The 25013-nt window shown below is 38.2% G+C and overlaps 3 protein-coding genes across 5 annotated transcripts in view; 1 reads left to right on the top strand and 2 right to left on the bottom strand.

Annotated features, from left to right (window-relative positions):
• The window catches only part of Wwc2 (WW and C2 domain containing 2), a 213503-nt gene extending 193530 nt beyond the window's left edge, over positions 1-19973 (top strand). For all 3 annotated transcript variants that reach the window (XM_046419052.2, XM_058571191.1, XM_058571192.1), the window contains 2 exons: positions 12382-12509; positions 14926-19973. In XM_046419052.2, the coding sequence (XP_046275008.1) occupies positions 12382-12509; positions 14926-14992 (195 nt within the window). In that variant the 3' untranslated portion in view covers positions 14993-19973. The remainder of the gene's footprint in view (positions 1-12381; positions 12510-14925) is intronic.
• On the bottom strand, positions 17478-19400 carry LOC124075560 (claudin-22). Its single transcript, XM_046419053.2, has one exon. It carries the CDS (start codon positions 19398-19400, stop codon positions 18735-18737), a length of 666 nt encoding a protein of 221 aa, XP_046275009.1. The 3' UTR covers positions 17478-18734.
• Positions 19974-20834: 861 nt separating the features above from the next.
• Cldn24 (claudin 24) lies at positions 20835-21683 on the bottom strand. Its single transcript, XM_046419054.2, has one exon. The coding sequence runs from the start codon at positions 21516-21518 to the stop codon at positions 20856-20858; it is 663 nt and encodes a 220-aa protein (XP_046275010.1). The 5' UTR covers positions 21519-21683; the 3' UTR covers positions 20835-20855.
• Between the last annotated feature and the right edge of the window lie 3330 nt (positions 21684-25013).

The raw sequence follows: 25013 nt of genomic DNA, 5'->3' as shown, positions 1-25013 counted from the left end.
GAAGAAAGTGTATCCACTTGATGCCGGTTGAAATATTCTATATATGTCAGTTAAGTGTAAGTTATTTATTGTGTTATTGAGCTCTATAGTTTCTTTATTCAACTTTTGCTTGGAAAATCTATCCAGTGGTGAGAAAAGTGTGTTAAAGTCACCCAAGATTATTGTTTTGTGGTCAGTTTGACTCTTGAACTTGAGAAGAGTTTGTTTTATGAACATAGCTGCACCACTGTTTGGGGCATATATATTTATGATTGTTATGTCCTGTTGGTATATGGTTCCCTTGAGCAGTATGTAATGTACATCTTTATCCCTTTTGATTAACTTTGGCTTGAAGTCTACTTTATTTGATATGAGTATGGAAACCCCTGCTTGCTTCTGCAGTCCATGTGAGTGGTATGATTTTTCCCAACCTTTCACCTTCAGTCTGTGTATGTCTTTTCCTATGAAATGAGTTAAAAGACATAGGCTAGCAGATTGGATTAGCCTATGTCTTTTGATTGGTGAGTTTAAGCCATTAACATTTAGGGTTACTATTGAGACATGGTTTGTATTTCCAGCCTTTTTTGTTTATTTTTGTTATTTAACTTGAATTGGTTTTCCTCTTTGGATAGTTTTTCCTTTAGTGTACTACCTCTCTCTGCTGATTTTCATTGCTGTTTTTCATTTCCTCTTCATGAAATATTTTGCCAAGGATGTTTTGTGGTGCCGGTTTTCTAGCTATACGTTCTTTTAACTTTTGTTTATTGTGGAAGGTTTTTATTTCATCTTCAAATCTAAAGCTTAATTTTACTGGATACAAGATTCTTGGTTACCCATTATCTTTCAGAGCTTGATATATGTTGTTCCAGGATCTTCTAGCTTTCACGGTCTATGTTGAAAAATCTGCCCTTATACTAATTGGTTTTCCCCTATATGTAATCTGATTCCTTTCTCTTGTGGCTTTTAAAATTCTCTCCTTACTCTGTATGTTGGGCATTTCAATATAATGTGCCTTGGTAAGAATCTGTTGTGATTTTGTACGTTTGGCAACCTGTAGGCTACTTGAATTTGAATTTCCAATTCATTCTTCTTTTTGGAAAGTTTTCTGATATTATTTCATTGAATATATTGTTCATTCCTTTGGTTTGGACCTCTATGGCTTCCTCTATCCCAATAACTCTTAAATTTGTTCTTTTTATGCTATCCCATATTTCTTGAATGATCTGCTCGTGGTTTCTTATCATTTTTGCTGTGTCGTCTATGTTCTTTTCAAGATGATTTATTTTATCTTCATTGTCTGATGTCTTATCTTCTAAGTGGTCTACTCTGTTGGTGATGCTTTCATTTGAGTTTTTAATTTGGTTTATTATTTCTTTCATTTCAAGGATTTCTGTTTGGATTTTTTGTATAACCTCTATCTCCCTGTTGAGGTGATCTTTTGCTTCTTGGATTTGTTTATGTAGCTCATTGTTGAAGTGATCTTTCACTGCCTAAATTTGTTCTCTTGTGCCTTCTTTGAGATTCCAAAACATTTTAACCATGTATATCCTGAATCTTTGTCTGTCATTTTTTCTGCTGTAGCTGCCAATGCTTCTAATGATGTGTTGTCTTGATTTGTTTCTGGTACTTTCTTACCTTGTCTTTTCATGTTGCTCATGTGTATTCCTTTCCAGCTCTGTGGATCTGATGTGTTATTGTTTTTACCCTATAGATTTGTAGTGCACTTATAGGGTTCCAAGATCTCTCCTTTGTGGGGAAGGACAATGTTAACAGATCCCAATATCAACATTACATCACCTATGAACAAATTGTTGTTATTAAGACATTTACAGTTTAGTCTCAATGTTCAGAAATGTTGGATTCAGTTATTATTTAAAATATAATCAGTAGTTTCATAAAAAAGGTTTACAGTTTTTGGTGGTGGACAATGAACTGGGGGTCAGGCATAGGACGATATGCTGAGGGGAAAAGATGTGATGGTATAGAGTTAATATATCTTAGGAAATGTGAAGGAGAAATCTAACGAAGAGTGTTAGTAGCAGGGGAATAGACAGGAAGTAATTTAGGGTAGACAATTACGTGGGAAGATAGTAGATTACATGAAACAAACACACGTATGTATTTAGAAAAGTACAGGATGTAAAAATAGTAAAATTTGGAGGGTGAAAGAAGAAGAAAGAAAAAAGGGAGAGAAAGAAAGAAAGAAAATAGAAAAGAAAAGAAAAAAAGGGCTTATGCAACTCCTCTATATCATTCAGTGACTCAGTCCTCAAAGTCCTATTTCATGCAAAGTTCTTGGTTTTACATATGTTGGGGATGTGAGGGCCAGAGGATAGAAGGGTAGAAGAGAAAGAAGAAGGAAAAAAAAAAATCATACTCTTAGAGATCCGTTTCTTTCCTGCTTCTCTTCTCATCCAGTAGGTGGGGTTGTCTGTTTTAAGCTGGTGTTTCTGCCCTCAGGATGGTGTAGGTAACCAGGGTGAGAAGACCGGACCTGCTGTGGAGCATCTGGAAGCGGGGAGTGCTGCCCACCAGTCCCAGCAGGGAAATTGTGCCTCACAGGCCTTTTTTTGTGACCATTCGTCTGACTTGAGCCCCCAGTATCATCTCCCTCTCTTGCCTGGATATTTCCCAGATCCTGGTCTCTCTGTTATGCTCCAGACTTTAGTCCCCTCCCCTCTATTACTTATTAGGTCCCAACTGCAGGACCTCTCACCCCCAGTCTCATACCAGGTGGGCAGTGCCCTGTTCGCACTGCACTCCTGTCCAACTGAGAGCTGTTTTTGTGTTGGGTGGTCACTGTGCCGAGTTATCGTCGCTGGGGAGCAGGGAGGAGTTGGAAATCAGGTACCTGCTCAAATGGAAATCCGATCTGATAGCCATGCCCACCAAAAAATGGCGAGGAAGGTTTTCCAAGATGGAGTTAGTCTGTTTCCAGCGCTGGGGTGTCTGGTGAGGTGGGGGAAGCTGGGTGATGGTCTTGTGTTGTGGATAGGTAGCAGCCTAGTGACCTGTGTGGGAGTACAGTCTGGAGTTCTGCAGAGGTGCTGATAGGTGGTGTTTCTGCTGAGCCACCTGAGAGCCATGGGTGAGCTAGAACTGCGGGCTTTGGGTCCAGAGACTCACTGCAGCGCAGAGTCTCTGATTTCTGCACAGGTGGTCGCAGCGCTGGTGATTTCTGCAAAAATCCGCTGTATAGGGGTCTTCTCACACTCTTTGAGATGTTGTATTCCATCTAGGCGAGACCTTGTGGAGAAGCTACCTGTCTGCTTTCTTGGTTTCATGCCACAGAGCAATCAGAAACAGGACCTCCTCTATTCCACCATCTTGGATCTGCCCTCAATTTTTTTTAATTTAGTCACTAAATGATGCCTAGGCTGATTCTTATCTCATAGTAAGTTTCTAATGATTATTATAATAGTCCTCACATAGGATGCATTGATTAGAAATCTAGTTATATCTTAATAGAGGATTTCTGATGTTTGTTATCTGATGACCCAGTACTTGGTTGGTTTCGGAATCATTTTGTACACCAAGATAGGGAGGGAGGAGAGCCCAAGAGATTTCTCCTGTGATTATGGCAGAGCCTAAGGTAAAGACATCACCCCATGGCAGAGGATGAAGGGCAAAATAGGGCCCATTTTCCAAGCTCTAAAGCCCTAAAGCTACCCATGAGGCCAGTCACCTCCAAAAGGTACAACCTCTTAATATTGTTACAATGGCAATTAAATTGCAGTGTGAGCTTTGGAAGAGACAGACATTCAAACCATAGCAGATGCCAAGCCTGCTGCCCTCCATCTTTACTTTCTTCTGCTTCATGGCAGTTTTACATCAGACAACAGTGCTGCTTTTAAAAATTTTTATTTTTACCAGCTCTGTGAATGTTTGCACTATTTGTTTTGATACCACTAAAATTTGTAATAGCCAGCTCTGTGAAAGTAAAGATCATTTCAATTGTGTGCCTTTCATTATGGCTCAGGACGTTGGTAATGACCATTGACTTACCTCTCTTGCTTCCTTTTACTCCCACCTCCACTCCTTATGTACATACGGGCACATCACCATGCATACACACTCACACATTGCCCTTTCATTCCCACCGTTTCCCCATAGTGTTGAGGATTCGTGATATTTTTATCAAGATGATCATAAAGTGCCTAACGATGAGCAAAGAGCCTGCCAGTTGTCATAAAAAAATATGGCTCCCAGAAAAGCAGTGAATTGAAGCTAGTAGCAGAATCTGGGTCTCCTCTCTTGTCAAGGAAAGCTTTCAGGTCTCAGGGTCACACTCCATAACCTTCCTCCTTTGTGGTTGAAAGTCTTTTTTGTAGCTTGCAATAAAAACTAAATCTTAGGGTTCTCGTGTATTATACAAACCCCTTAGGAAGCAGGAAAAAAAAAGCGGAGGACTGTAAATTAAGACTGGATTCAGCTTCTTAACATGACTATAGGTAAATCACTGACCTTTGTACAAATCAGGCTTTCAGCATGTAAGCTAAAGTTTAAGCATTCCTTTCTGAAGTCTGGGGCATAAGAAGTAGATTTCAGTCCTCATGAACCAGGCAGCCTATCAAGACTTGGGGTGAGAGGGGGAGATGTTGTAGAGAGAGCACTGATACTCTTCCAAAGGAGCCTGTGTCAACTTACGAAGCAAAATGATTCCCCCTCTCCTCGGTGTTTTCCTGTCAAAATGCCAAAGTTCTGTGGTGCTAGACATTTTAAAAGCTTAAAGTAATATAGATGTTAGCGCTTTCAAAAGTTAGAATCTCCTAAAAAATTATGTCAAAATGATATTATACCTTAACAAAATAAATCTTAACAATTACAGTGAAGTATTCAACATTGAGATTTAACTGCCTGCAATATTGATTACTTTTGATTAATGGCTAATAAAAATTCTGAGATATATTTTGTCACCCAGAATATTGGAGGAAAATATAGATGTAGATACAGATATATAAGCACAGGGAGAGATACAGTCTTCTGTGAAGTGTGTTCTCCTTCAGTAGGGAATGAAATATCTTCATGTGTTCCATGATCAATCTTATTTTTGTATAAAATGCTTCCAAATTTCAAAGTAATTTTGTGGTCACCACAAAAAGTGCTGGTAGTTGGAAATGTCATCGGCCATTAGGCTACTTAGAGGAACAGTTGAAATGATGCTCTATGAGGGATAAAATAAACCTCAATTCCTTCATCTGGTAAGCAATAGAGGGCTATGAGCAGGATGCTGGCACCTATTGTATTTCTGATCTGATAAAGTACATTTCTAGAATTAAAAAAAGAGTCAAATGTTCTTACCTGAATATAATTCAGCATGTATGTTCCTTCTATGACTTTTCCTGATCTATTTAGTTTGAGTTAGTCATCAGATGACTATGTTAAGATTATTGTATTCTTGCAGTAATTTACCAAGAATTCAAATAGCAGTATTGCAGTATAATTACTAGTTTAGTGACTTAATATACCACCACGGGTAGAAATCATTTCTTTGTGTTCTAAGCCAATACTTCCTCACCTGGGACTTCATGAAGAATCACAGATATACAAAAGATAGGACTTCACACAGTAACTAAAGTACCATAGTTGAAATACCCTTCAAACTTGAATTACATAAATTCACCAGTAACTATTCTATCAATTGCAAAATAATCTAGAGAGAATTGTTACCTAAAAAATGTAGTTTTCTTTTATAGAAAAAGTTTTAAAAAGCGGAAAGAAAAGGAGGAGCAGTAAAACATGTCTGCAGGCTGTCCTATTAAGTGGCTGAAACTGACCTCAAACTTACGATCTTCCTGCCTCAGCCTCCCGAGCCACTGAGATTACAGGCGTGTGCCGCCACGCCAGCTTTGTCCTGTCTTTTAAGCCTGAGTACCTTGCTCCTTGACTTCCTGATTTTGAAGGTATCTGAAATAGTGGAAGGAAAACCCTTAATTCCTTTTTTGCCAGAACCAGTTTTACCTTCTTTTGAAGTTTATAGCTGCTTAAGTTATCACAGAAGCAGTTGATTTTTCAGACCCAGAAGGATCCCAATTGTGGGATTGTCCATCAATTTAGATTGCAACCACAGATTCCTGCCCTTGGCAGAGCTATTTTTTCTTCTATTTCTGTGCCGACAGCTAAGTTCTGACCTCTTATGAGAATTTGTGCTAAACTTCAAATTACAGCAAACAAACACCAACATTCTAAATATTCCTGACCACTTTCTCTAGAGCTCTAGCTGTCGTCACCATAGCCATTGGCCTCCACTCAACAATGCCACATGTCCCATTTTGTCATTGTGATCCAACATCTTCAAGGCCACAGTAATAGAGGCTGATCCCTACTGGAGGAGTCCTCAAAGATGAGCTAAGTCTCCCCAGCCTCTGACTCAAATAGTTAGAGTCCTCTTTCTGACACATGCCACATCTGGCTGAGAGGGCCACGACTGTGACTTGGAATGTCTCCTTTGGGGAGCAAAGAGCACCGTTATCTCACCTCTGTGGACAGCTATGGACTGGGACATGTGCCTTCAGTCCTGTAAGATGGTTAAACTTGCAAATAAGAAAGTTTCACTTTTTTTATTGTGAGAGTAAATGGCCTTTCATGTTTACATGTCGTTCATGTGTGTTTTATGATTTATCTAGTCATATCCTGTGCCCTTTTTTCTGTTATGTTGTCTTTTTTCCCTATTGAAATTTCTCTTTATGTACTTGTTGTTTGAGTTGCATTCTATCATCTGTCTTTTGAATGCCTGTTAAATTAAAAGCTTATCATCTAAAAACCTGGCTTTCCCACAGAGCTACCCATTCTTCTATCCAACATGTATTTATTGAGCACCAATTGTGTGCTACCTGCAGAGGCTCTGTGGAGGGGAGGCAGACAATGTACTAGTCCCCCAGACACTCTAATTCTGTGTGGAAAGGAGATAGTATGTAAGTTCTGTAAATGAAAGTACTATGCAGAAAAGCAAGGTAGGGTCAGGACTCCTTTAAAAAAAAAAAAAGTCTCTAGTTCCTGTGAAAATGTCTGATGCTCAGTATGTATGCTCGGTAAGTGTACAAAAGGATCTGAGAAGCAGATTTGAATTAGCTAAGTCACAGTCTACCTTACCAGGGATAAAAGTGACAGTGGTTTCTGTTGTGTAGAGGAGCAGAGTATCAGTTACATCATGTGGCAGCCTTCCAAAGCACTGCTTGGTTAAGTTTCCCCAGAGTCCCTGATAAAAATTGGGAAGAAAAGGGAAGGGAATGGAAGAGGGAAGTTACCTTGCAATTTTGCTTAGAATTTTTTTTCTCTCTCTCTTTTTTTTTTTTTTTTTTAAGAGAGAAGGGGGCGGGGGAGAGAGAGAGAATTTTTAATATTTATTTTTTAGTTTCCGGCGGACACAACATCTTTGTTTATATGTGGTGCTGAGGATCGAACCCGGGCTGCACGCATGCTGGGCAAGCGCACTACCGCTTGAGCCACATCCCTAGCCCTGAATTTTTTTTCTCTTAAAGCAGCTTTCCAAAAAGACCTTCCGAAAGCCAACTCATATACAGTAATCCCCTTTGTCCATAGTTCCATTTTCCATGTTTTCATTTACCGTGAAATTTACCGTCTACAGTTTGAAGCATTAAATAGAAAATTTCAGAAAAAAAATTTATTATTTCATGTTATTATTTATAAATTCATCTATTTTGTGTACAAGAAATACATGCAGACTAAAAGTAAATGGGTAGAAAAAAACTAAAAAAATGTAGCTTTATTAATTTCAGATGGAACTGACTTCAGAGCAAGAAAAGTTGTAAAGAATAAAGAAGGGCATGACATAATAATAAAGGGGTAAATTCTCCAAGAAGACATAACCATCCTTAATATATATGTGCCCAACAGTCAATATGAGAGGCAAAAACTGACAGAACTGCAAGGAAATAGATGAATCCACCCATTGCATTTGGAAACTTAGGCATGCCTCTGTCAGAGCTGGCAGATCCCAGCAGGCAGAAAACCAGTAGACATAGTTGAGCTCAACAGTTCTATCAATCAACAGGGTATAATTGACATCTGGAAACTGCTTTATCCAATAACAGCAGATTGCACATTTTTCTCAGGTTCACATGGAACTTTCACCAAGACGGTCACATCCCAGGCTCTAAACACACATTAACAAATAATACTGTATGTCTTTAGAGAATGCAGTAAAATTAAACATGGAAATCAGTAACAGAAATATAACTGAGAAATTCTAAAACATTTGGAGATTAAACAACACATTGCTAAATACCTGATCAAAGATAAAATCTCAAAAGATATTTTGAACTAAATAAAAATGAAAAATTACATATCAAAATTTCGGACAGAGTAAAAGCAATGTTTGAGGAAAAATGTGCAGCATTCAGTGCATATACTAGAAAAGAAGAAAAATCTGAAATCAATAATCTAAACTTCTACCTTAGGAAACCAGAAAAAGAAGAGAAAACTAAATTTGAAGTTATCATAAGAAATGAAATCATAAAAATCAGAGCAGAAATGCATTGAGTTGAAAATCGGAAATCAGTAGAGAAAATCAGTAAAACCAAAAGCTGGTTGTTTCAAAAGATCAATAAAATTGACAAACTACTAACCAGACTTGAGAAAAAAGGGAGAAGACAATTTGGATTAGTAATATTAGAAATGAAAGAAGGAATATCACTACAGATCCTGTGGACATTAGAAGGATAATGAATAGTATAAACAACTCTGCCCACATTGATAACCTAGATAAAATGGACCAATTTCTTGAAAGACACAATTGCCAAAAACTTATATAAGAAGAAATAGACAACCAGAATAGGTCTATATCTACTAAAGAAATTGAACTGGTAATTAAAAGCCTTCCAAAATAGAAAGCACCATTCCTAGATGGGTTTACTGGTGAATTCTACCAAACATTTTAAGGAAAGAACTATCTTCTCCACAGTGTTTTACAGAGGATAGAAACAGAGGAGATACCTGCTAACTTTTTCTAGGAGGTCAGCATCACCCTAGTACTGAAACCAATCAAAGACATTTCAAGAAAGTTACTGTCAGGCATGGTGGTGAGCACCTGTAGTCCCAGCTATTTTGGAGATGGATGTTAGCACAGAAGTTCAAGACCAGCCTGGGCAACATAGCAAGAGCTTGTAAGATTAATTTTGTCAAATCCCATTATGTCAAAAATAGATGTAAAAATCCTTAACAAGATATTAACAGATCCAATCTAGCAATGTATGAAAGGAATTACCATGACCACGGGAGGTTTATCCCAGGTATACAAGGCTGGTTCAACATTTGAAAGTCAATTAATATAATCTGTCACATGAATAAATTAGTAAAGAAAAAACACAATAAAATCAATACATGCTTTTTTTAAAAAAAGCATTTGACAGAATTTAATACCCATTCATCTTAAAAGTGCTAAGCGACCTCAGAATAGAGGAAAACTTAATGGTAAGAAACAAGAAGCTTTGTCTCTAAGATAGGAGCAGAAAGAGGATGTCCCACAGCACTCTTCCTTTTCTGTGTCACACTGGACGTCTTAGCTAATGCAATAACACAAGAAAAGAAAGGGTATACAGTATAGGAAGGAAATTTTAATGATTATAGAAAATCTGAAAGAATAGATCCGATCCCCCTCCAAAAAAACTTTCAGAACTAATAAATGATCATATCAAAGTTGCAGGATACAGGATTAATACACAAAAGTCAATTCCTTTCCCATACATCATCAAAGCACAAGTGGAATTTGAAATTAAAAACACAGTATCATTTACATTAGCATCCAAAAAATGAAAAAAATCTAAATTTCTGTACCACACATGACATGTCAAGAGAAAAAGAAGGCAAAAAGACATATCTGATAAATGACTGTTATCCAAAATGAGGAAAGAGCTCTTAAATTCAGGGCTATGAAACAACCAACCAATTAAAAAATTGGCAAAGAAGATATATAGATGGAAATTAAGCATATGAAAAGATATTCCATGTCATATGTCATTAGGAATTGTGGCTTAAAGTTACAAGAGACCACTGCATGACTGGGAGAGTAGCAAAATCCAGAACATAGACAACATCAAATGCTGGCAGGGATGTGGAGCAGCAGGAGTTCTTGTTTGTTGCTGGTGGGAATGCAAAATGGTGCAGCATTTGTGGCATCATGGCAGTTTCTTACAAAGTAAAACATATTCTTACATGAAATCCAGCAACTACAGTCCTTGATATTTATCCAAATGAGTTGAAAACTTAAGTCCATGTTAAGTAACAGCTTTATTCATAAATACTAAAACTTGGAAGCAATGGAGATGGCCTTCACTAGATGAATGGATAAACTGAAACATCAAAACAATGTGATATAATTCAACACTGTGAGCTATCAACCTACGGAAACACATGGAGGAAACTTAATGCACTAAGTAAAAGGAGCCAAACTGGAAAGACTACATATTACATCAATCCAACTCTGTGACAGTTTGGAAGAAACAAAGTTCTGGAAAGAGTAAAAAGATCAGTGGTTGCCAGAGCATGAGGCAGGGGGTGATAGGGAGGAAACAGAGCACAGGGGATTTTAGGGCAGTGAAACTCTTCCTTACATACTACATGATAAACACAGGTCATTGTACATTTGCCCAAACCAATAGGATTGCACCAAGAGTGAAGCCTGATGTAAACTATGGACTTCTGGTGATAATGATGTGTCACAATAGGCTCATCAACTGAAACAGATGTGCTGTTGTGGTGGAGGATGTTGGTAGTGGGAGAAGTTGATCATATGTGGGGCAGGAAATGTATGGAAATTCTACTTTCTGCTCCATTTGACTGGCAGCCTTAAAAGCTCTGTGTTTTAAAAACATTGTGGTGAGGAAGATCTGTTAACCTGCAAAAATATTAACATTAATGATTATGAAACAAGTTCTATTCTTTTTTATTTTTTTTCTCCCTCACTGGACTTGTGGGGGAAAACTCTGTTCCTACCTCCTGGTGCCTAGCCAATAGTAAAAATAACAGTAATAACTGAACATTAAAATAGTGGATTTAATTATGTGTTGGCTACTGCTCTAAATGCTTTACTTATACTCATTTAAATTTTGCAACAACCCTTTGAATTACATATTCCAAATTTACAAATGAAGAAACTGAGGCACAGAGAGGTCAAAACAGCTTGCACAAATGTACATAATTAGAAAGTGATAGAAACAGAATTTGGATTCAGACAGTTTGGCTCCAGAACTTGCACTCTTTGCCACTAATTTGCACCACCTTTGCTTAGAAGGCAGTCAACAAGTATTTGTTGGTTGGTGACTAAATGATGAATACATAAGTAATAAAATGAATGGAAAAGCAACTTATTATATTGGTATTTTTAGTTTTATTCCCCCTGTGCTGGAGAATCAAACCCAGGGCCTTGTGTACACTAGGCAAGCACTCTACCACTGAGCTATATATCTCCAGCTGATTTAAAAAATTTATTCATAGGAGAGAAGTGTTGGGGAGCCAAATTAGGCAAAATATGTTGTAATATTGTGTGCATGTACTAATATATAACAACAAATCCCACCATAATGTACAACTCTAATGCACCAATAAAAAAATGTTGGGAAAAAATTCATGTGAAATATCCAAGTGTCCTTCAGCAGTAACAGAGATAATAAATTGTGGTGAAGTTGCACTGTGGAATATTATGCAGCAGTGAGAAAGACAGGATGCAGCTTCATGTGATAGTATGTCTGATTCCTATAAGGGTAATGTTAAACAAAAAAAGTCAAACACTGAAGAGTACTGTTCACACAAAGGACACACAGACAGGAGTGTGTAGAGGATTCAAAAGGGCCAAAATTCTGCCCTTCCCAGTGACCTGGTAGCACTCAGGGTGATGACTGGAAGGAGGCTTCTGAGAACTGGGAATGTTCTTTCTGTTCCATCATCTTCCACAGGTTACATGGGTATGTTCCAGTTGTAAAGATCTTTGAGGTATACACTTCCATGTGTACTTGTTTGGAAGATAATTTCTACTTCAATGAACAGTTTCTCCAGTGGCTACCATGGGGAGTGCAGATTTGAAAAGATGAATAAGAGTTTGAAAGTGTATTCACCAAAATATTAGCAGTAGACATTTCTTGCAAACAGTGGTAGTTTTCAGTTTCTTTTTTGAGGCATTCCTTAGGCTTTCCAGGTATAAGAAAATTGTTTTGTATGTAATAAAATTTTTAAATGCAATTAAAATAAACTTGCCCCTGAATCAGTGCTTGCTTCCCTCAGCATGAGTAGAACATGGGATTCTCCCCTGATTGGTAAAAAGAGACACCACTGGCTGCTTGGCTTACCTGCCTGGCTTTAGCCCCCAGTCTCTCAAGCCTTGCAGCATGTAGCAGGGATTTATAATTAATATTCTGTGGGTTTCTTGTATTTTTATTTCTTTCCTAGGCTGAACAGTCAAAAGAAGAACAGAAACAAGATTTGAATGCAGAAAAATTGATGAGGCAAGTCTCCAAGGACGTGTGTCGACTTCGGGAACAGAGCCGGAAGGTGCCTAGGCAGGTGCAGTCCTTCAGGTGAGTGGCCCTGCCCAGGGATAGTTTTTGGATTATGCCAGTCATCTGATTCTGTAGGAATTCACTTCAGAGTGCAGTGAATGTTAATATTAGAAATTGAGGATTTTATGTGACCTATTTCAAATAAAGTAATTCAAGTATTTTAAAATACCCTGGTTTTTGATTGTACCTCGAGGTCTCCACCAACATCATGCCCACATTCTCTTGCCTTTTGAGATTCTTTTTTTATTTTTATTTTTTAGATTCTTATTCAACTGAACTAATCCAAAGGACACTATATCACAAAAACAACTCTCAACCCAGTCTCCTCAGTGTTTTTACTCTTCCTTTTCTTTTCTACCTTTCCTTAGTCTTTAGACAGAAAACATCCTCCCCAGTTCTTGTTTCTAGCCCCACTCTCCCTCTGCCATTGAGTCAGTCTGTTTCTCAAGTGGGGCCAGTGCTCCATCCTTTATGGCTACCAGCATGACCTTCCTGTGCCCCAGAACTGTGTTTAAGGAATACTATGTACCGTGTGAGGTTTTGTAAAAAGATAGATTGCTCTCACCTTTGATGACTAACTGTAAAATCCTAAAATCTTGTTCTTTCTGGTACTTTCCTAACTTGAAAACTGTCTGTCTGGTCCTTCTCAGCTTCTCCCTTGTGGGTTGCTTCTTCTTATCCCTGCTTTGGGATACAGGGCAGTTTTTCCCTCTAAGCTGATCAGGTTTCTCATCTCTCTCCATTTGTGTCATGGTATACTCACCCGGTTGTCCCTGCCTTAGTATCTTGCTAACTGAAAGAATTTCCCTGATATTATGGACTCTTCTGTGAGGTCACTGGGAAGGGCAGAATTTTGGCCCTTTTGAATCCTCTACTATCTTATTTAGAAACACCTAGATTTTTAAAAATGGTCTTATGTTGGAAATCCCCAAAGGAAATTGGCTGGGTCTATAGGTGTTTACCATAGCCAGAATTTTGGTTGTTTTTTTTTTTTTTTTTTCCTACCTTTAAAAAGCAGAGACTGTCTTGACTTTAAATGGAGTTCTGTCTGAGGAAAAAATCTCCCATCTGGGCTTGTGGGAACACTGCTAAGTTCTTAGAAGTATTTTAATGCAGGATTTTTTTTATGAGTACATTATAATTATACATAACAGTGGGATTTATTGTGCCTTATTTATACATGACCATAACATAATCTGGTCAGTCTCATTCCTTTACCTTCCCTCTTCTCTCCGTTCCACCATCCACCTGTTCTACTCTACTGATCTCCCTTGTATTATTATTTTAATTAGTGCATTTATATATAAAAGTGTGATTCATTGTGGGATATTCATACATGGACAGAGCATAATTTGGTAGATTTCATTCCCTAGTACTTCCCCATGCCCTCCTCAACTTCCTCCCTCTCAAATCCCTTCCTGTATCCTCTGTTGGTTTCCCTTCTATTTTTTGTGAGATCCCTTTTTCTTCTTCTGTTTTTTTATTTATTCTCACTAGCTTTCACATATGACAGAAAACTTCTACCCTTGACTTCCTGAGCCTGACTTATTTCACTTAGCATAATGTTCTCTAGTTCCATCCATTTACTAGCAAATGACCTAATTTCATTTTTTTATGGCTGAGTAAAATTCTGTTGTGAATTCATATCACATTTTCTTTATCCAATTTGTCTGTAAGTGGACACCTAAACTAGTTCTGGCACTTTCCTAACTTGAAAACTGTCTGGTCCTTCTCAGCTTCTCCCTTGTGGGTTGCTTCTTCTTATCTCTGCTTTGGGATACAGGGCAGTTTTGGCCACTGTGAATTGCACTGCTATAAACTTGTATTCTGGCTTTAGTTCTTTTGGATAAATAACAAGGAGTGGAGTATTTGGATTATAAGGTAATTCCATTCCTAGTCTTTTTAAATATTTTTTTTAGTTGTACATGGACACAATACCTTTATTTTACTTATTTACTTATTTTTTTTAGTTGTAGTTGGACACAATATCTTTATTTATTTTTTTATGTGGTGCAGAGGATCGAACCCAGGGCCTCGCACATGCTAGACGAGCCCTCTACCGCTGAGCCACAATCCCAGCCCCCTGTTTATTTTTTTATGTGATGCTGGGGATTGAACCCAGTGCCTCACACATGCTAGGCAAGTGCTCTTCCACTGAGCCACAACCCTGGCCCCCATTTATAGACTTATAAGAAATCTTCATACTGCTTTCCAGTATGCTCATTTGCAGTCCAACCAACAATGTAAAAATGTACTCCACCACCACATCCTCACTAGCAATTGTTGTTATTTACATTCTTGACGTTTGTCATTCTAACTAGAGTGAGATAAAATAAAATCTCAGTGTTCTTTTGATTTGTGTTTCCCTGGTTGCTAAGGATGTTGACCATTTTGAGCATCTAGCTAAAGTTGGTGTTCTCATCCCCACCTCTAGGGAGAAGATTGCCTACTTCACCCGAGCGAAGATAAGCATCCCGTCCCTGCCAGCTGATGATGTGTGACTTCATGGCTTAACAAATTGTTTCTCACCTGTTTACTTTCTTAGGGAGGGCAAAAGACTGAACAATTTGCTTTTTCTTTCTTTCTTTCTTTCTTTTTTTTTTGTAACATATAATTGTCAACTCTTGAAGAATTTTCATTTTATACCAGATTTTCAATATGTTAATTTGTAAAGTAACTTGAATGTAATCCTTATGTGTTTAAAGAAAGACAAAACATCTGATAACAAAAATGGGATAATCTGGCACACCAATGTGCAGCGCACGTGTGTCCCCAGTGGCTCCATCGCGTATGTGGACAAGAGGCAGTGAGTACCAGTGTCTACCCCTGAGCTGACTGCTGGGAAGCAGCTTGTGTCAGTGGCGTTCTGGGATTTTCTTTGTTTCCTTGTGAGGAGACTGTGAAGGTGGCAGTGGTGCCATGCAGTGTTTCTGAGCTAGAAAGCCGCTCTTCCTGTTGGCAGTGAGCACAGAGCTGAGTCCTGCACAGGTGCTGTGCTCATTCCCATCACCTGTGTCAGAACACTTAAGTTCCTTAAAACAGCTTCCTCTCTGTCCTTTTCATAATTGTCTTTAGACAACTATACTGAATGTAAGGATATCAAGAATGCCAAGGAGCAGTACTCCTTACTACCTTAAAGATCTTAGACATTGAGGGCAAGGTGGAAGAGAGAAGCACACCAGAAATCCTAAAATACACTACAGGAGCTCAAAAGAGGAGCAGCTGCTACTTCTGACTTCACCTGAATTTGCAAGTGATCCAGTTTCTAGTCTGCACCAATGCTCTGTCCTAGGCGTGAGAATGGTGCCAGCGAGAAGCTCATGGGGTCCTGGGTTCCAGGGCCAGACAGCACTGTGAGGTAGAGGGGACGCATTCTCACTCATTGGTGAAGCCAAGAACAGAGGAAATGGTGTGTCTGAATTGAATTGAAGTTGCCAAAATAAATAGTTTATCAAACAGATTTCTGACATTTACTAGAAATCACTTTGCAGCTCTCATTTTTAAGGGATTCTATCTATAATTTGTGGTAAGTAGTTGGGAAGCAAAGGAAAGAGTGCCTGGGAGGGAATTATTAATTTGGAGAATAAGGTAAATCATTTGTTTAACAAGAAGGAAAGAAAAAGAAACTATTTTGGATGAACAAGTTTGGCAATATAAACTGACTAAAGCGTCCTGTTTCCCACTGTAGTATTTTAGCTTACACAGCCCAGGCACTTCTTTAAAGAAATAAGTCCTCAGTATAGCTTTGCCACCAAAAGGCTTTTACAGTATATAGTCTATAGGCAATTTAAGCCATACTTATTATTCAGTCTGTTATACTGGAAGAAGCAGTTTTTGGTTAGCCGTCTTGTATAGCAAACTAAGTTCTTTTTTTTTTTAAGAAATGCAAAGTCATCTTAAAGAAGAAAAAGTTTTGTTCCTATGCTGGAATTCTCACTAGCAAAAAATTTTATTTTCTTGAAACTAATTATACATATTTTGGAAAATTTATTTTATCAGAATCAAAGCCCTTAAGCAGTTTCTGAGCCTAAAAGTTTCTTTTTTTTTTCTAAATATTCCATAACTCAAATGCAAATTTCTTGGAAGATATAACTGGATGTGACCCCTGCCTTGAACAAAACCCAGCCTATTGATGGACTGTACAGTCCTTCTAGGCTGCCCAATCTAGTGTTAAATGAATAAGGCAAATTAGAAAAAAATACCATTCATCCTTGTTAAGGTCAAATGTGAAAGAAGTTTATTTAATGTAGAGTTAAATGAAGGTCAGCTGTTTTCAGCTTCTTAGTTTGACCATGAAAATGTTTATAGAACTTGTGTAGTTGTGCCGTACGATTTTATTTTCTTCATTTATTTATTTACGGTCTTATTTATGTTCTGTTTAATATATAGTTTGGTTCTGGCCATTTTAAATGTTTGACATAGAAGAGGCTATATTGGAGTATTTTACAGCTTTATAAACTTCACCAGATTAACTGTTAACTTTTTGTAATACAAAAAGTTTCAGACAAGTATTAAAGAATAAAATCTGTCTCAGGCTGGTAGTTAACAGTGTGACCAAGAGACTTTTGGTTTTATTTTACAAAATTTGCTTATTCTAACATGAGAGGCAAACTTATTTTAATATAATCCTTTCCACGCTTTAAAAATCAGCAATAGTGTTATGTATTTATAGGCAGCTTTTAATACTCTTGTCATATTTGTACTAACCCAAAAGATTCACAATGACAAAACTTTTTACTAACTTTGATCACAAAACCATATGGACAAATATGAATTTTAATATAAATACTATTTTAAAAAGGTAGAATTTATTCTGCACAGGGTAAAAAGAATGTAATATTTAGATCTCAATTTTGAATTATCAGTATGTTATTACAATTTTGTATATCAGAATCTTAAGTGTTACAGGTACAAAAAGAATATTACTAGCCAAATGAACAAAGTTTAGCTGAATCTCTGTAGCATGCAAATCCAATAAAATTAAAGTTGTTTTTTTTTTTTTTTTTTTTTTTTTGCTATGGCTTTATATTGTATTAAATATCAAAAGCTCAGGATTGAACTAAATATTTAATCAGGTTAAATTCTGAATATGTTCCTGCTTTAATTTGTCCTGTTTGTCAAAGTTTGCAAATACATCACATAGATTAACTTTGGTTTCTGCACTTTCCATGTGTTTGCGGATGGGGGAAAAAAATTCAACTTTTTTTAAACAAAGATACATATTGCTTAATACTTTTCTGTTGCCTATTGTTCAGTTAATTTCCTTGATTGGCACAAACACAAGAGTTTACTTGAATCATGTATCAAGCAAATACAAAATGTTCCACAAAGAATTCCCCGAGCCAGAAGTTTGCTATGAGTAGCTCTTGTTTGGACTATATGTATTGCTGACTTTAAAGAGAAGAAAAATGGAGCATCTTCCTTGTGCAAGGGAAATGAAGGGCTCCCAAGTGCATGCTCTGGCATAGCACACCTAAGCTGGCACTATGCCTTCTGCCCACGCACGTCTGGACCTGCCATGCCCCCTGTGGCTGCTCAGAGCCAGGGGAGGATAGGAAGGTCGACCATGAAGTGAGCATAGGACACAGAAGCAGATACACATTTGTGTGGCAGATTCTACATGAATCTTCCAGAACACAAGATTGCCCTCCTCTGCTTGAGGACATGAATGAATGTAAAGGACTTCTGGAACAGGTACCATAGAGGTACTGAAGCCCCTGATTGAAAAGGATGATTCAAAACCTTTAAATAGCCAGCAATTTTTTAGTGTAATCAGGTGTCATGCGTTTAAGATAAATATGCAGAGAGATCTTAGTTTCATTATTATAGGTTATCCTAAAAACCTGAAGGAAGTAAATGATTAGCAGTAATGTTTCTAATTGCCAAAATTATTCATCTCCATATGAATAATACCTTCAAAGATATGTAACTACTAAAATGACATTTCATTTACCAGTTTTGTTCAATCACTGAGCCTGTTTTAAAATTGAGAGAACTCTTATACAGAAATGAATGTGATTACTATTAGGTCTTGATTGGTTTTGGTCCAAGTAGAAAATAAATGTTGTTTACCAGTCTTAGAAAGAAACTGTTTTTTAAAGAAACTAATAGTCACAAGGGGAAAAGTGCATTTTAGGTAATCAAAAGCATAATGAATGGGTGACTGTGCAGCATGAGATCCTACCGAATCCAGAGTTGAGCAAGCATCACCTTGAAGAGTAGATACCACTGATCCCTCCTGGCTTAGACTTTTGGGTTGGTGTTTTTCATCTCTACTTGTTGACAGTGATCTTGCATTTCTGCCACTGCATAGTGGCCAGAAGCTCCAGGGGCTGGGGTGGAACAGGCTGCACAGTAGAGCAGACACCCTCCTAGCAGAAGAGAAAAGCCAGCAGACCAGCCAGTAAAGAGGGCTTCCCCAAACTCCCACCTGGGAACAATCTCTGGGATGGTCTCATCCCAGAACTCCTGAACTGTCAGGTAGGCAACCCAGGAGACTGGAACGAGGGCTGTGACTCCCGAGGTCCAGAACAGAACTCCTCCCAGGATTAACAGTCGCTTCTTGAGATCTTGCTGTCTGTCTACAATTCTCAAACAGTCCAGGCCAAACCCCGAGACCAGCAGGCCCAGGAATCCCAGCCCGTTCGACAGAAACATTAAAATCCGGGAGATTCTGAGTTCAGCCGGCAAAGCCAGGAAGGAATCAAAGTCCTTGCACTGCCTCCCCACATCCTCCTGGATGACGCAGGTTTTCCAGAGTCCCATGGTCCAATTTTCCATTTCATTTAAGTCCAGGTTGAGGTTCTTCCAGTGCGGCAGATAGTTTGTAAGGCAGGCTAAAACCCATCCCAGCAAAGAAAATAAAAGTCCAATAGACTGCATTGCTATTCTAAAGACTAAAGCCATCATGAAATCCCGCCAGGCTTAGCCAACCCTACTCCTGCCCTCCGGTTGCTATGAAAAGAAGTGTGACACTTGAGTTATCTCTTGTGGAGTTCATAAATATTTTTTCATTGTGTATATAGGAGGATTCTTGCCAGAGTTGATACTGTTTGATTCCATGATGAAAAGGTCTCAGAAAAGGATAGGGAAATAATGCTGTAAACCAGTAATGCCAAGGTGTGGCCCAGATCATATTCATGTCCTATGGTCTGAATTCTGTAGAAAGCACTTTGTCAGTAAAATAAATTAAGTAGTACTAATCCTCCTTTCATTGTTAAGGTATAAATGGCTTTCTTGTTGTTCCTTTTCTAACAAATCAAAGAATTAAGAAGTCTAAATGCAAAAATGTTTAATTGAAGGTTTTGGTTCAGCTCCTCCTGCTTTCTATCATGCTAATTGCACCTGTCAGATTTTCTTCTGTTACAGTTCTCACATTTCAATGTGTATGTTATGATAATACTGAGAGTTTTCATTTTTAAAAAAATAGGTTCAAGAAAAGTATTTCTTAACCAAATAAATCAATCTTATCAGAAATCTCTAGACCTTAAGTCAGGCCTGTTTTTTAAAATCTCTTTGGCTACATTTAACACCTAGCATATGAAACAATACTGAATTAAATATCAGGTCTGCTTATCTACATGCCTTTCTCTTAAATTCACTCAAGTATGCATAAGCACTTACTGTTTTGTTTTGTTTTGTTTTTCCTTTGCTGAAATGTTTTCTGTGCTGTGGAAAAGTTAAGCAATAGAACTTTGTACATTAGGATCAACATCTCTAGTCAACACTAAATTTAATCTGTATTCCTGTGTTTGTAATTTTAGTTACGCACAGGAATATTTTAATTCCAGCAAATGAACTGATGATATTTAGATGTTAAAAAAATCTTTGGAATTGTTCTTTTCTAAATATGATGTTTTTTAAAAATCTGCCTCATAAAATTAAACAGGGTGCTGAGGAATTTCTAAACACAAACCATTTTTATTCAAAGAAGATCAGTTATTGTTATGGAAATGATAACTTTGGGATTGGCTTAGCATGTGGTTTTACTGATGGAGAATAGTTCAGATTGTTGTTATTTTCTTTAGGAGACAATATCATTTCCAAGTACTAACAAAACAAGCTTTCCAACACAAAATGAATACATTAAAGCTCCAGACTATGTTGGACAACCACCACCACGTATTTATTTAAGTAACCAGATCAATGACATTATTTTCCTTCATACCTATGTAATGCTTGCCATAACAATTTTCTTTTAGATAGAAGACTTCCCTTCATTCATCTCTACAGTTGGGAAGAAAGAGCTTAGTATAGAAAAGTAGTCATGGAGTGAGAAAATATGAGCAGCACAGATTTAGTTACTTAACAAAGACCTTTTTGTCATCATAGGTGGTACAGAAGATGACTGGCCTTGTCGGCATCCTACACTTTAGGGTCTGTAGTTCCATTTTCCAGATATAGGCGCCGAGTTTGCATTTCTGCCACTGCATAGTGGCCAGAAGCTCCAGGGGCTGGGGTGGAACAGGCTGCACAGTAGAGCAGACACCCTCCTAGCAAAAGAGAAAAGCCAGCAGACCAGCCAGTAAAGAGGGCTTCCCCAAACTCCCACCTGGGAACAATCTCTGGGATGGTCTCGTCCCAGAACTCCTGAACTGTCAGGTAGGCAACCCAGGAGACTGGAACGAGGGCTGTGACTCCCGAGGTCCAGAACAGAACTCCTCCCAGGATTAACAGTCGCTTCTTGAGATCTTGCTGTCTGTCTGCAATTCTCAAACAGTCCAGGCCAAACCCCGAGACCAGCAGGCCCAGGAATCCCAGCCCGTTCGACAGAAACATTAAAATCCGGGAGATTCTGAGTTCAGCCGGCAAAGCCAGGAAGGAATCAAAGTCCTTGCACTGCCTCCCCACTTCCTCCTGGATGACGCAGGTTTTCCAGAGTCCCATGGTCCAATTTTCCATTTCATTTAAGTCCAGGTTGAGGTTCTTCCAATGTGGCAAGTAAGTTGTAATAATGGATAAAACCCATCCCAGCAAAGATAATGAAAGCCCAACAGATTGTGTAGCTATTCTAAAAGCTAAAGCCATTGCAACAAATCTTGCAACTTTGCCACCCTATAGGATCTGCTGTCCTTTGTGGTTGACAGTAGTGTGACGATCTTGCTTCTATGCTGCCTGGAATATAAGCTTTGGTCATTAACTCTTTGGGCTCTCTGAAGTGTGTTTTTGTTCCTCTTGAATATAATGTTTCATGTAAAGGATGGAGGACTCTGTTAAAACTATGAGTTAGGCTTTCTGATAAGGATTTGATCTGTTACCTTCCAATTTGCTTGGTAAAATTATATCCTCAATGCTTGATGATTATAAGTCTAAGGATGAACAAAGAGGGCTCTATGACCCCTCACCCTAAAGTACAACAGAAATCTTTGTGCTTCAATATGGATTAATTAGATTTTAAGTGGTGATAAAAGGCCAGCTCTTTCTGCAACAGGACTTCATTGTAGTAGCTGAATCTGAGATTCCAGGGATGCAAAACAAGGCCTTGTAAAGAAAGGTAGACTGTTTCCCTATAATCTTCATTCTTCTCCAACTACCTTAACCTACACAAGAGCCTGGCCCATGTTCTTGAGTGTCACAGGGACTCAGCTGGAATTTGGCAGAAAGATTTCCCTTGGATTCCTTTGAAAGGTAGAGGCTGGTTCACTGGATTAATTAAAATGGAAAGACCTGAAGCTGGTGCCCAGAGGTGCTAAGTGGGGAAGGGAGAATCCTGGGAAATTCCAGTTTTCCCCTGCCACTTTCTCTGTCTTCATTAAGGGCTCCAGGTAAAGCAGGCAGTCTTGGTACCCAGGAAGGTGTGTTTGGTCCAGAGCCAAGTGCCCTCTTCGTTTCAGCTGCAAAGGCAGAGAAACTCCAGGCAGCAAGACTCCTGCCCCTTCCAAGACAGATAGCTCACCTTTGAGGCTGCTGCTTGTGTTTGGGGTTTAGACCACACCTTGAGAGCATACCTCTGCAGAGCATGACCCTCAAGAACCCAAGGCCTCTGGGCCAGGGTGAAGGGCCACATGCTCCAGATTCTCCAACTCTGGTATAGCCCAGCTCCTCCCCAAAGGCCCCACACTGAGAAGACAAGATCCGATGGGCTGAGAGAATGTGCACATTCTAAAGTGAAGCCCCTGCCCTGCAACATTCCAGCCATGTAGAGCAGAAGTTCTGCACATCGTGTTGCAACGGGTTGAGTTCAGTCCAAAGTCAGAGAAGATCTTTTATGATGTTGCTGAGTAGGAGATCAAAGGGACATATCCTAGATCCTGAAGTACCCAAACTAAGCATAAGAATTGGGTTAGAAAGGGGTGGTACTCAATCTTTTCCCTTCATCTTTTTTAAAAATAGATTCTAATTTTTTAATGTGTTTTTTTAGATATACGTGACAGTAGAGTGTATTTTGACATATTATACATGGAGTGTAACTTATTCTAATTAGGATCCTATTGTGGTTGTACATTATGTAGTTTCATTGGTGGTGTATTCATATATAAACATACAAAAGTATGTCGGATTCCTTCTGTCTTTCCTATTCCCATCCCTCCACCATTCCCTTTATTCCCCTTTGACTAATCCAATGAACTTCTATTCTTTGCTCCCTCCCCTTTGTTGTTTGTTAGCATCTGTATATCAGAGAACATTCAGCCTTTGGTTTTTTGGAATTGACTTATGTCATTTAGCATGATAATCTCCATATCTTTCCATTTACTGGCAAGTCATAACGTCACTCTTTTTTATGGCTGAGTAATATTCTATTGTGTATATGTGCCACATTTTCTTTATCCATTCATCTGTTGAAGGGCACCTACGTTGGTTCCATAGTTTAGTTCATGTGAATTGAGCTGCTATAAATATTGATGTGGCTGCATCTGATTTTAAGTTCATTGGGTATAAACTGAGGAGTGAGATAGCTGGGTCAAATGGTGGTTCCAAGTTTTCTGAGGAATTTCCTTACTGCTTTCCAGAGGGTTACACAAATTTGCAGTTCTACTAGCAAAGTATGAGTAAAGCTTTTCCCCACATCCTCGCCAACATGTATTGTTACTTGTTTTCTTGATAATTGTCATTCTGAATGGAGTGGGATAGAATATCAGTGTAGTTTTAATTTGCATTTCTCTAATTGCTAGAGAAGTTGTATATTTTTTTCATGTATTTGTTGACCAATCTTATTTCTTATTCTGTGAAGCACCTGTTCGGTTCCTTTGCCCATTTATTGATTGGGTTATTTGGGTTTGGGGGTTTTTTTTGTTTGTTTGTGTGTTTTTGTTGTTGTTTTTGTTTTTTTGGTGTTAAGATTTTTGAGTTCTTTACATATCCTGGAGATTAATGGTATGTCTGAGGTACAGGTGGCAAAGATTTTTCTTCCATTCTGTAGGCTCTCTCTTCATGTTCTTGATTGTTTCCTTTGCTGTGAAGAAGCTTTTTAGTTTGATGCCATCCCATTTATTGATCCTTGATTTTAGTTCTTGTGCTTTAGGAGTCTTATTGAGGAAGTTGGTTCCTAAGCCAACATGATGGAATGTTGGGCCTACATTATCTTCTAGTAGGTGCGGGGTCTCTGGTCTAATGCCTAGGTGCTTGTCCACTTGAATTGAGTTTTGTGCAGGCTGAGAAATAGGGGTTAAATTTCATTCTGCTACATGTGGGTTTCCTGTTTTCCTGGCATCTTTTGTTGAAGAGGCTATCCTCCAATGTATGTTTATGGGAGCTTTGTCTAGTATGAGATAACTATATTTATGTAGGTTTGTCTCAGTGTCCTCTATATTCTGTTCCATTGGTCTTCGTGCCTGTTTTGGTAGCACTACCATGCTGTTTTTGTTACGATAGTCTGCAAATATAATTTAAGGTCTGGTATTGTAATACCTCCTGACTTACTCTTCTCACTAAGGATTGCTTTGGCTATTCTGAGCCTCCTATTTTTCCAAATGAATTTCATGACTGCTTTTTCTATTTCTATGAAGAGCATCATTGGAATTTTAATAGGAATTGAACTAAATCTGTCTAGCGCTTTTGGTAGTATAGCTATTTTAACAATATTAATTCTGCCTATTGAAGAACATGGCAGATCTTTCCATCTTCTAAAGCCTTCTTCAATTTCTTTCTTTAGAGTTCTGTAGTTTTCATTTTAGAGGTCTTTTACCTCTCGTGTTAGATTAATTCCCATTTTTTTTTTGTTTGTTTTTTGAGGCTATTGTGAATGGGACAGTTTTCCTAATCTCTCTATCAGCTGATTCATCATTGATATATAGGAACACAATGGATTTATGGGTGTTAATTTTATATCCTGCTCCTTTGCTGAATGCATTAATGAGTTTTAGAAGTTTTCTGGTGGAGTTTTGGGGGTCTTCTAAATATAGGATTTTTTTTTTTTCAAATCAGCTAGTTTGAGCTCTTCTTTTTTATTGTATCCCTTTAATTTCTTTTATTTGCTTAATTGCTCAGGCTACAGTTTTAAGGATTATGTTGAATAGAAGTGTGGCATCCCTGTCTTTTTTCTAGTTTTTAGAGAGAATACTTTCAGTTTTTCTCCATTTATAA

The sequence above is a fragment of the Marmota monax genome, unplaced genomic scaffold (genome assembly GCF_021218885.2).
Source record: "Marmota monax isolate L192 unplaced genomic scaffold, Marmota_monax_Labrador192_F-V1.1 WCK01_AAM20220418_F8-fsc00113, whole genome shotgun sequence".
NCBI lineage: Eukaryota > Metazoa > Chordata > Mammalia > Rodentia > Sciuridae > Marmota > Marmota monax.
The sequence above is the reverse complement of the archived record's forward strand: the minus strand, read 5'-3'. Positions and strand labels throughout refer to the sequence as shown.